At 36.3% G+C, this 12348-nt stretch overlaps 1 protein-coding gene across 1 annotated transcript in view; it reads right to left on the reverse strand.

Moving 5' to 3' along the window:
- CNTN5 (contactin 5) overlaps positions 1 to 12348 on the reverse strand; it is a 195976-nt gene that overhangs the window by 146750 nt on the left and 36878 nt on the right. The window contains exon 4 of the mRNA XM_026073782.1: positions 8765 to 8867. Within this exon, the coding sequence (XP_025929567.1) occupies positions 8765 to 8867 (103 nt within the window). The remainder of the gene's footprint in view (positions 1 to 8764; positions 8868 to 12348) is intronic.

Below are 12348 nucleotides of genomic sequence, written 5' to 3' on the forward strand. Positions count from 1 at the left end.
TGAGTCCAGTTCTGGGCTCCCCAGTACAAGAGGGATGTGGCACTACTGGAGCAAGTCCAGCGAAGGGCTACAAAGATGATTAGGGGACTGGAGCATCTCTCCTGTGAGGAAAGGCTGAGAGAGCTGGGCCTGTTTAGCCTGGAGAAGAGAAGGCTGAGAGGAGATCTTATCAACGTCTACAAGTATCTGAAGGGAGGGTGTCGAGAGGATGGGACCAGACTCTTTTCAGTGGTGCCCAGCGACAGGACGCGAGGCAACGGGCACAAACTGAAACACAGGAAGTTCCATCAGAACATGAGGAAAAACTTTTTCACTGTGAGGGTGACAGAGCACTGGAACAGGTTGCCCAGAGAGGTGGTGGAGTCTCCTTCTCTGGAGATATTCAAAACCCGCCTGGACGCAATCCTGTGCAATGTGCTCTAGGTGACCCTGCTTGAGCGGGGGGGTTGGACTAGATGATCTCCAGAGGTCCCTTCCAACGTCAGTGATTCTGTGATTCTGTGCTATGTGATTTGGAAAACATCTATTCCTATACCAGGTTTTGTCTTTAGACTGAAGTTTGATCTTCGGAAAATCATTCTATTTTATTCCCCTATGCCACAGTTTGCCTCTTTTAAAAAAATGATATAGCCATTTTAACGTTTTGACATCTGTAGATAAAAAGTGAAATATCGAAATAAGAATCATTTTGGGAGGTGAAGGCAAATTACTACCAGTGGACTTCTACACTACAATTTCCTTAACACGTAAGATGCTAAAATTCCAGCCCACTGGCTCCATGTGTTTCACATGGCAATTCTCCCATATGTAGGCAAAACACTGACTATAGGAATCCCTAGTTCCAACATGGAATTGGATCTTTAGAATCTAGAATGATTTGTTCCATGGGATCTTGCCATGTCATTATCATGCTCAGACAAGTCAAAATTAGCTTTCTCTTTGCCTTAAAACTTTAAAATCTGTTTAGAACTCCTCAACCCTCTATCCTTCATTTATCAATCACAAACTCAATATAATGATTCACCATGTTCTTTCATATTTTGTTTTGGCCAGAAGTTCCAGTACAGAGAATAAGAATGTGTGCGCTACTAGCACAAGGAAATCAGTGGAAATGGCAGTTGTTAATGTGCACTGAATATCTTGAGTATAGAATTGGATTATCTGTAATATCCCGGATGTCTCTGTGTGTCACCATTATTGGGGGCACAGCCAAGCATGTTCATTCAAAAGTACAAGGAGACTTAAATCATCTCCAAAATATAATGCCTAAAGAGGAGGAGCTACTGGTGCTGAATGGTCATGTTTCTTCAGACAACGTTTCTGAGCTGTATCTCTGACTGCAGCAAACTACAAAGATCTGCTGGCATACCCCAAAGAAATGGTCCAAAGAACTGCTTTAGTTACCTCTAAAAAAGTGAAACCCATTTTATATCACAGATGTTAGTATTGTTTTGCATCCAAGTTCTGTTCCTCTGGTATTCAGCAGCCTGCCACCTTGACCCCTCACTCATCCTGTTGCCCTTGGGATTCAGTGTAACATAATTAACAGAAGTTAGCTGTGAGTGTGTTTTAAACTGTGATCGGTGCATTGGTTCTGCTGCTCCTTGGCATAACACCAGGGCTGGAGCAGAAGGCAGCAACACAGATTTATATTATGGAGCCTTATGTCAGAAAAGAGTTTGATCTTGGAATAGCAATCCTCATGAGACCTTTTTTGACACTGGATTAGTGAGAGGTAGTCAGATTTTGGGAAGGTCCTGTCTGCTTTTCTTCACAGTTCATAGCAGGAGATGTGCCCTGCTGGGTCTGAACCCACACCGAACACAGACGTCTACAGAAAACACACGAATATCGTTTCTGCAACAATATGGATGATATAACCAAGGTAATACTGGATTTGTCAAGACTGGACAACAGAAGGATAAAAGTGAGCGACTGAGCTATGGAAAGCCTGGAGCACAGTTTAACTGCTGGACTGAAAGGAAAAGCCATATTTTTTTTCAAATCTGAATAGCGGGAAGGGTTATGTTTTGTCCATTGCAATTAAGAAATGATATGGGGGAAATACTGGAAGCTTCTTTTGAGATACCAGACAGAAAAGTGAGGCTGCTAGCTAGAGAAATATGCAACCTCGATCTGTGACTCATTACTTTAGGATGATTGTCTGAGTTTTTGTTTCTGGAAGGAATCACATAGAGCTAAAGTTCAGAGGAAGAAAAACAAGAACCAAGAATACAGCACTATAAAACCTTCACAGGGGTTTTGACCAAAGATGCACTTCTAAAATGTCTTTAACATTCCTTCTTTTTTGAAATTACTCTCATCTTCATTTCAATTATACTATTTGCCAAATGCTGACCAGACCCCACAATAAACATTCATTTAACATGAGCACTTTCAAAGTCCATCTCTCTCCACCTGCAAAAAGATTTGTGATAGTTAGAAACTTTCTCTATAGCCATTGTACTCTGTTATTGTCTTAATGAGGCACTCAAACAAAATTAACTTCTTTCCTTCAGATATTTCACGGCCACCAAGAGACTACACCTAGGCTAGGCTACACCTAGAGACTACACTCTAGTCTAATTTTGGTGACACAAATTTTCCTAAGCTCCAGTCAAACGCCCTTCACTAGTTCATACCAATCTTTTATATTATCTCCCTGACCTTTGCTCAGATATCATATTTATTTACCCAAATACTTTTTTCCTTTCTTTGTGTATTGTAAAAGCTACAGTAAGCTCTCTGTACAACTATATAGTCTGTAAGGAAAATATTGACGCTGACAGAAAATAAATAACTATATTTTTAATAAAATCTTGAATAACAATTAGAAATCTCAGTTAAAAAAACAGGTCAAGGGGATAATATAAAGTCTTATATTCCATGGATTTGAAAATGTAAGATATTTACTAACCAGAATTGATTCAAAGAGTTTGTCATTTCAAGAGAACATTTTAGAACATTTTGCAGACTATGGGTCACTTAACTTCATTCACTTGTGTGATTTAAATATATGTAATTTCACCTTCTTTTTTATTTTATCTCATTTAGAAAGCAAGATTTAAAAATGGGCTATCAACTGAGTTCTTGCAGCCCATATTACAGACGGGATGAATATTTATGACTGAGCTATAAATCTCTTCAAAACAGAGTTTACAATGGAATTATTAAAGCAACATTAACAACATGAACAATGCTTCTATCAYAACAGTCTCACCATAATTCAGTAATAAAAAGAAGTCAATATCTCTATTTTATTCTTATCTTTAAGTAAGAATACTTCACAAAAAAATATAGTCTTGACATTACTAAAGTGACCTAAGCTAGCATATACAAAGAATATTGATATACTGTATAAATGTTTCTGTTATACAAAAATAGCAGTAGCATAAAACAATCTCTTCAAAATGCAGAAAACACAAGCATATGGAATGTAAGAAAAATTGGTTGTCAACACTGTTGTTTATTGATTCTTTTGATTAAAATCTATCTGCTGATCTATGTGGTTAAAAAACAACTATAGTGAAAAAAGGATGCATAAAACTTTACATTTTTTCAGCAAAGCAATCTTTTAGAGGATCCACATGGGCCAGGGATCTATTTTAAAAGCAAAGTATACCAGTCTTAACTTGGTACTCAAATTGACAACGCCTGGTGACAAAAAGTGTAGCCCACATCCTCCAATTTGTTCGGATGAGAAATAAAATGTAATTATCCACTCAAAATTGGCTGTTGGCACTATCATAAGACAAACATATATATATTTCTGGCTGGGCAAAGTAATGAAGTATGAGGTTTATACAGAGAGTAAAATAGAAGCTGCTGCATGGTGCAATGCATGGCCAAAAAATGAAGTGAGAAAAAGGTTGAAGTATGAGGATGATACAAGGTGAGTGCCTTACGCACAATTCAGCATTAAAAAATCTGTGTGAGAGAGTGACTGTAGAAGGATTATTTTAATGGGAAAATAGAAACCAATTTAAATATATATAAAAAAAAAAAAAAAAAAAAAGGAAAAAGGACCTATATATTACTGGCATTTTTCCTTTTTGTTGTGCTTCTTTCCTCTGGAGGCAAGAGTCTGTGCTCATTCAAGAGGGGTGTAATTTACAGCACTTCACGCCAGCTTGGACAAACAGTCCTTTGTTGTTGTTTGAATTGTGAAAACTTGTTCATTTTGAGGCTCTTTAAAAACACTTATTTCCATCTATTCCTGCTTTTAAGTCCCATGTCAGAAACATAGCATTAAAGGCACTTATGAGATAAATACATTTCCAAAGTCAGGAAATGCTAAAGTTAAGAATGCTCTATCTGAGTGCAGTTACTGGAAGAACTTCATTACTGAATATGGCATATGGTGGGGACAGAAATTAAAGTCATTTTACCTATCAGCACCATGATTTTCATATTTTTAATGGGGAGCAAAATGAAGCCAATAGAATTCTTCTCTTTGAAAAAGTACATGAAAAAAGAAATGAAGTAATTAACCAGTTACTCTCAGATGCTCTTGCAGATGAATTCAGCATTATATGAGAGAAAATGCAAAAGGCAGCACCCTATGACAGCAGGCAGTGCTAGAGAAATTGCATTAATGGAGCAGGGAATGTCAGGAATACTCTAATCTGTGCAAGTATGTCAGCTGGGGAAGTCATAGCTTCTTTACTATAACCTACACACAGAACAGGGCCATGATTTGTCTTGCTGTTTTATATAATAAAAGATATCAGAATGATGGTCTTATTAGAGAACCAAGATAATCTGGACAAGAAACAATACCTGATTAAGCTCATTTATTTGTTTTACCAAAAACTAGCTTATCTTTTTAAATAACAACAGATACCTGTCACAAGTAGTGAAAATTATGTTAACTGAAAGAAAATATTGATATACTGCTAGTTAGAGAACAAGAAGGTTGCAGATGTTTTGAATTTTTCCATTCAGTAATATTCAAAGTAGACCCTTTTCAAATATATATTTACACACACAGATATATATATATAAATAAATAATATGCTTAGTATAAATTTTGGACAGGTCTTGAAAGCCTTTTTTTGACTTTTTTCTTTTCCAAAAAAATATGATCTTCTGGCATATTAGAAAAAAAATGAAAGTTTCAAGTGCTCCTAATTCAAATGACTTAATGATATAGGTGGCAGAAAACACAGCTGTATGTTACATAAGCAAATATATATGAAATGCAGAGGTAATCAAAACACAAAGTTGTTGTGGGAATATGACAGTAAAAACAACCTTTCGGTAAAAGCGGGCCAGCATAAATACACACCACAAATCACAGCAGATCTCTAATTGCAAAAGACACACTGATACCTATTACAGTAAATTTTAATTCTGGCTCCTCTGTCTGCCTGTCATGTCTTCTGTTATACCTCCACCATCGATCATGGACTTATGCAGTGATTTCTTAGCCAATGACTGCTGCTCATWATGAGCAGCATTATCTAATACAAATAACATCATTTTGAGACATTTCACTCCTGTCGTATTTTGAATTGTTTAGTATCAGCAAAGTCCATTTAGAAGTGACATTTGTAAAATAATATTTCCACTTGTTACTGGACTAGCTACATACTGTTTGGGTCAGAATATATTACTTTTCAGGAGATTTCTGCCTGTCAAGCAATTGAGTCATTTGATTTTTAGTTTGGAGAAAAAAGGTGCTCGGCTCCAATTTATTTATTTTTAATTCCTACAGACATAGTGACTGGCAGTTCTAAATAAACACTATCAATCATTAATCTGTAACTAAAGACTAGGCTTTTTCTGGAGTGTTTGCCAAATGCCAGCTACTGGAAATCTCTGCGGAATCTCTGTCATTCTCACAGTTACAGTGGATAGAGGAGGGACTGTGTCAGGCAGCTAAATTAAAGCATGAGAAAAGCAGCAGCACATTAGTTTCGAGACTAATAATTTGTGTTTTATTTACACGAAGAATGCAAAAAACAAAATCTCAAAATGCTAAATAAAGAAAGAACTAATTAGTTACAGATTCAGTTATAAAATGTGCACCAGTTGCAGTGTAACAAGAAAAGATCTGTAAAAGGTATCGGGAATAAGAGATAGGGGCAAAAATGAAAAAGAACGGGAAATCTCTTGCATTTCTGCTTCCCACCTCAGCCTCCAGGTTTCAAATGAGGCCTGAAATGTCATTCATGTAATTATTACCATGTCCGGTTGAAAGCAATTTTAACTCAGCTGATTTGATTGTGCATTAATGGCTGTGAAAAGAAGATAAGGAATGTGTATGGTAAAAATAGTTGCTCATTACACTAGCAGCAAATGGGGTCAACTTATTAGATAACCTTAAATTCCTTGATGGTTCAGATGTTTTGGACTTTTTTTTTGTTTGTTATAGGTTAATGCCAAATATGAACCTGGAAATAAGTTAATTGAAGCCTTTGCTGTCAAACTTAGTCTTCCTTGTGTGGCTGTTTGAATACTGACTGACTTTTTGAGAGGGTTTAGTAAATCTCAAGGTGCTGATGATAGAAAGCATTTGTAGCTGCTTTTCTTGCCTGTCAGTGATCAATGTGAAAGACGACATTTGGCATACCTCCTCTTCACTGGGAAAATGACAGTTGACTTGGAATCTGTCAGCAGCCACAATTTAATTCCAGAAAAATGAGGAAAAAAAACATAACATGCTGGTTACTGTTTCAGCCATTGCCAAGAGACTGAAAGGGCCTCATTGCCAACTATTGACCCGTCAGAAAAGTAGTTAGCGCTGCTGACAGAAGAGAGCCTGGAGCCACCAACCTCTACAAAACAGCTCTTTTTTCAGCATTTCAGGGAATCTCTCTAGTTGTTGCTTTTCTCTCCCCTCTCATGTACCTCTGTCCGTATCTTTACTATATAAAACATAAGGCTTATGTTTTACCATATGGAATTTCTCCCCTCATATTTGCTTTCCAAGCCACTGTTTACATTGAATTGGGGAATGAATTTGCAAAATCCATTGCCTTGATTGCTCCCTCTACAGGGTCTACGGTCTCCAACATTTTGGTTGGACTGGTTAGACTGTGCCCTGTCTCTCCTTCAACTTCACTGAGCCTAAATGGATAAAATTAGAAAACATTGTCAGAGTTCCTCTGTAATTATTTATGAATATTCTCTGTTGACCTGGTCATTGAGGGTATGTGGATTTTAGCTAAACGATTGCAGACTGTCAGGAGAAACAGGCAACAAGGGAAACAAAAGTTTTAGACAAATCTTGTCCAGCCAGTAAATAGGAATTGTTGAGGGAAATTGCTGAACACAAAAATCCAGTGACATGTGAAGGTCAAAAGGACTACCCAATTGGGGGCGGAAAAAAAATCCCAAAACCTGAAACAATATCTCTCTCAGGAAATGAAGACAGGTTTTGGAAAACCAGACTTGCATAGCAATCTGGTGTGGTAAACCTCAGGTAACTGAACTACTGCTTTAAAATTCTTCTCCTCTTATGTTTTGTTCTTGCTTTGATAAACAGGTAGGAAGAGCTGGTACGGAGGATAATGTACACCTGGCATGGCCCTAGACTAACTGAATTGTGAAATTCCACCACAAGAGATACAAAGACAAATCTGTCTGCTATTGCTTAAAGCAGGCCAGGATGTAAGGAAACTAACTGTATGTGCTTAGATAAGCTATGAACCAGAAAACCAAGCATGATACATTATATTCGTCAGCATGAATGGGGGGAAAACTATGACTAAAAGAAACTAGAAAAAGGAACTGAATTCTTCTATCACATACAGTGAGATTTCTTGCCTGTGCATGCAGGCGTACACACACACACACACACACACACACGCACGCACACACACACACACACACACACCCCACACACACCCCCCACACACGTGTGGTATATATTGTGGTATATACTGTGGTATATATTTATGAAAAAGTCTATCTTTTCTATTTGTTTATATATCTCTAGTGACATGCCACAGGTGGAACATCTGGTTTTTAGCAACATACATATGTGGAAGCAAAAATAATTTATTTGAATCATTGACATTGCTGTTTAGCTCTGTCTATACACTACCTTTGCCACGCTTATTTTGGCAACAATGATAATATTAACTGTCACAACAAAATCCTTGCATAATGTTATTAGTTTCATCATGTATTCTGTAATCTGAATGGCATCCAGGGATTATTTCACTCCTCATTTAAAGTGTATGAAACTGCAAAGAAGTATTTCTTAAACCTTTCTGTCCCTAAACTCACTACCAATCCCCTGGACATGAATATTAAAACCCTAATGTCCAGGAGTGCTAGTAGGTCAGGTAGAAATTAGATAATTGACAAATTGCCACAAAGTATATTAAGACATAATTAGAACATTTTGCTGTTCTCTTCATACATAAACTACGTATTAGGAAAAAAATATATTAATTTTGTTTACACTCCTACTAAACTAACTTGGCACAAAAAAAGTGGAATTTACTGATTTGTGCTATCACAGTGAATAAATGGGTGAGTCTGATAAACAGAAAACTTTTTAATAAAACCTTTTTTTGTTTATAAGAACGCTACTTTTCATTCTGACAAAGAGTATTTTACCTTGCATGAATTACTGTCCACAGAAATGGCTGGGCAGGGAATTCGTAATTGGCTACTTAGTCAAATGGTTACTTTGTGTGTGCAGTAAGGACTGTCTGTTAAAATGAAATCCAGCAAAATAATGAACCCCCAAATTAGGCATGTCACATCTTAATGAACAATGCTGTCTAATTATGAAAGAAACTGTACTTACTTGCCAAGTGCAAAACACTCCATCTTAACAGTAGTTCCCCTAGCAGCTGTAACTGTGTAGGGAAAATGGACTTCAATTTTTGGTTCATATTCCCCCATCACACCTGGAAAATAAAGAATATTTATATGAAATATCGCTAGTTTTCCATATGCTGAGATTATCATGGAGAATCCCTGCAGTTTGCTTTTCAAACCTATGCAGCAGCAACGTTGGTAATTGATAAAAATAGCCTCATTTAATGCAATATGCTCTGCTTAGATCCTGTACATATTCTAAAACACTTTTTAGGGTTATCAGCAGCACAACAGCAAATTTAAGAAAAGGATTTATTTTCTCAACCACAGGTTAAGGTTTATGGTTTGAAAGATTAAAGTAGGCAATCAATTTTGGAAGGATGAGATTTTTCATAAACCTAGACTTTGTTTACCAGTGCAGTGACAATTGTGACAGATAAATCAACATATCATGTCGTGTGCTATTGAGGATCTTCCAGAGTCAGCAGGAAACAGTCCAACGATGAAAAGGCATTTGTATACACAGACACATAGACACGCACATGCAGAGTTCGGTTATTTTATTTTTAGTGGCCTTTTTAATTTGGAATATCATTAATTAATCAAGACAATGTGCTCAGTACTGTTAAATGCAACTATAACATTGTTCAGGGATGTCAAAAATATAAACATTGAGATCAACAGAGTTATCTGCAATTTGCTGTGGAGTTAAGGACAGCCTTGGAGAATTTCAAGAGTTTAGGAAATGAGAAATGAGCAATGAAGGGAGAGAGATTATATAAGGTGAGGTGAGAAGTTTGTACTTGATGTGACTTAAAGAGAAGAAATGTCATAGTCAGAATGGCAGGAGGAGAATATGACTCTAGCAGCTATGTTCAGTCACACAGAAGATGGGCTTTTGGGGTAGGTGATACTTGGGAATTAAAAGCTATATTAAGCAAAATAAAAATTATTCAGATTTTTGGACAAGGAAAATTGAATAAAATGTGATTTGTGGACATAATAAGCATATAGTAGTAGCAAGATAAGTCCAGTCTAAATCAATTAATATCATACAAGAGACTCCAAAGAATTCTAGCGCAAGAAAATAGGAACAAGAGAGAAAAAGAAAAGAGAAAAAAAGAGAGACATCTTAGGCAAGAAAAAAAAAAGAAAAAAGAAAGAAACGAAAGGAGGAACATGGAAGCAAAGAAATATAAGATCTGTGGGGGAGAGAAGACTAGCTGCCAAGGATAGGCAGGAAAAACAACCCACATGTGTATATATATATATACAACCCACATGTGTATGTATATATATATATATATTGCTCAAATGGTAAACCATATACTCCTGTTCTTTCACATTTTCCATGTGGGACTCGGGAGTTCCCACGCTCTACCACTGCAGCCCAGCTGCTCCCGGCAGTCCCGCGGGCTCCTGCGCCTTAGGTCTGTAAGGAAGCTCTGTCTGGCGAAGGCTCGGATCTGTTGTCGCGCCTGCCAGTGTAAGACCAGAGCAAGGTGCTACAAAGGGGTGGCTGAGAAAATATTTTTGCTGGAAATGGTAGTTAAAAAAAAAAACAAAAAAACTTCAGTTCCTCCCCCTGCAAAAAGTACTCTTAAACTTTCTTTGGGATGATTCCTTAAATCAGAATAGAATTATCAGTGAAAATCAGCAAGAATTACATTTGACTAGTAAATAACTAACTAGTTAAAGCAGTCATCCACTTTGTGGGAGATGTAGGTTTCCCCTTGTTTTATCATTTGCTACCAAATTTGCTTTTTCTTTTCGCCAGTAAAGAATATATTTTTTGAAAAAGTAAAGTGGAAAGAAACAAATAAAAAAGATGCTATATTCAGGCAGCATCAGGACAAATCTATAACCCCTGGGTAAACACCGCTATCACAGGTCCCCTGTCAACCTATTTTCTCTTCCTTGAACTGCTCTCCCTTCTTTTCAGAGAAAAAAAAGAAATATTCCTTCCAAATGAGAATGCAAATTCATGTTTAAAAATGTATTCATTTAAATATGTCTTTAGGAGCTTAAGTTAGTTAGAAAATCTAAATGCACTTGATTTATGAATCAAATAACAATAAAAGGAGAAAGCATAAAATACTTCTAATCCAGACAATGCAATTCTATAAATAATGTGGCTTTATAAGTAGCACTGGATTGCTTTTTTAAAGACATACTTGGGCAAGTATTATAGATAGTAGCAATAGTGACCCATTTTTCCTCAAAATCTTGACTAAATCAATGTTTTGGCTGTTTTATGAGACCCTGGAGAAATACTGCCCCTTGTATGAAAAGCAAAGCAAAAGTTCTATCATTAAAAATTGAAAAGTATTTTTTGTAGGAAAAAAGGAAATTATCCATTGTCCTAAGTATTCAAAGAGGGCCGGGGCACCAAGTGAATTCTACCTAATTAAAATTTTTCCTATCCTAGATTAAAATCGTTCCTAGCCTAATCCACAGTAAAAATGTCCATGTTGGTTCATATTGTGTCAATAAATTTCATAATTTAAATAAACACCTTGTGAAAAAGTATTCTTTCATTTATTTCATAACTTCTACCTGATGATTTCCTTTACTATTTTTTGTTTTTTTTTTTGTGATTATGTATATCAGTTTCTGATTTATCTCAGTTGAGTCACCCATCATTTTATAAGACATCTGTCATATCCCCTTTTGGTTGTGTCTTTTACAGACTGAAAAGTCCTAGACTATCAATTCTTCCTCGCCCAGAAACTTTATTAAACTCAAGATCATTCTTAGCGCCTCTGTTGTATCATTTCACATTCTATTATATCATTTTGAGATGGGAAGATGAGAACAACATGGCAATATTGAAGCTGTGGATCTTTCTATCACAGATTTTTGTTTTGTTTTGTTCCTTTTGTGTTTTTTTTTTCTCTATTACTTTTCTCACAATTCCACTGTACTTGGCTTTTTGCACTGCTGATCAATGAGCTGATGTTCATCCACAATGTGCTATGATCTTTTCACTGATTGGTAGTATCTAATAAAGTTATTACATTTTTAGGTTTAGATACTGTAYAACTTGGTAGTGGACATCATTATTTATCACAGTCCATTCTAGTATCATGACATCCTTTTGCAGCTCTTCACGGTTAGTTTTAACTGCCATGAAAAAATTTGTATCAACAAGTTTCACTACTTCAGTGTTCACTTCCTTTCTGGATTTCATTTGAACATTTACGTGTTGAATGGTGAGATCCTAGAAAAGTTTTCTGTTTCTTCACTGATAATGTCCCTTCATTCTGAAAACTGATCATGTACTTCTATAAAAGGTTGAATTTTGTATCCATTGTTTATTCAGAATAGGACTACTCTTCACCCCCTCTGAGAATTTAATTTCTTTGCAGCCTTTGATGAATGACCTTGTCCAGAGCTTTTTGAAATTAAAGTACATTGTGCTACCTTGACCACCCTTATTCATATTCGCTCTGACTCTTCAGCAAAGCTGTACACAGATGGAGACATGATTCCTCTCTGTAAAAGCCATTTTAATAATACATGATTATACGGTAAGACTACTATATGGTTATGTGAAAAATACAGTCATAT

Source organism: Apteryx rowi, unplaced genomic scaffold (assembly GCF_003343035.1).
Source record: "Apteryx rowi isolate R43461 unplaced genomic scaffold, aptRow1 scaffold_378, whole genome shotgun sequence".
Classification (NCBI taxonomy): Eukaryota; Metazoa; Chordata; class Aves; order Apterygiformes; family Apterygidae; genus Apteryx; species Apteryx rowi.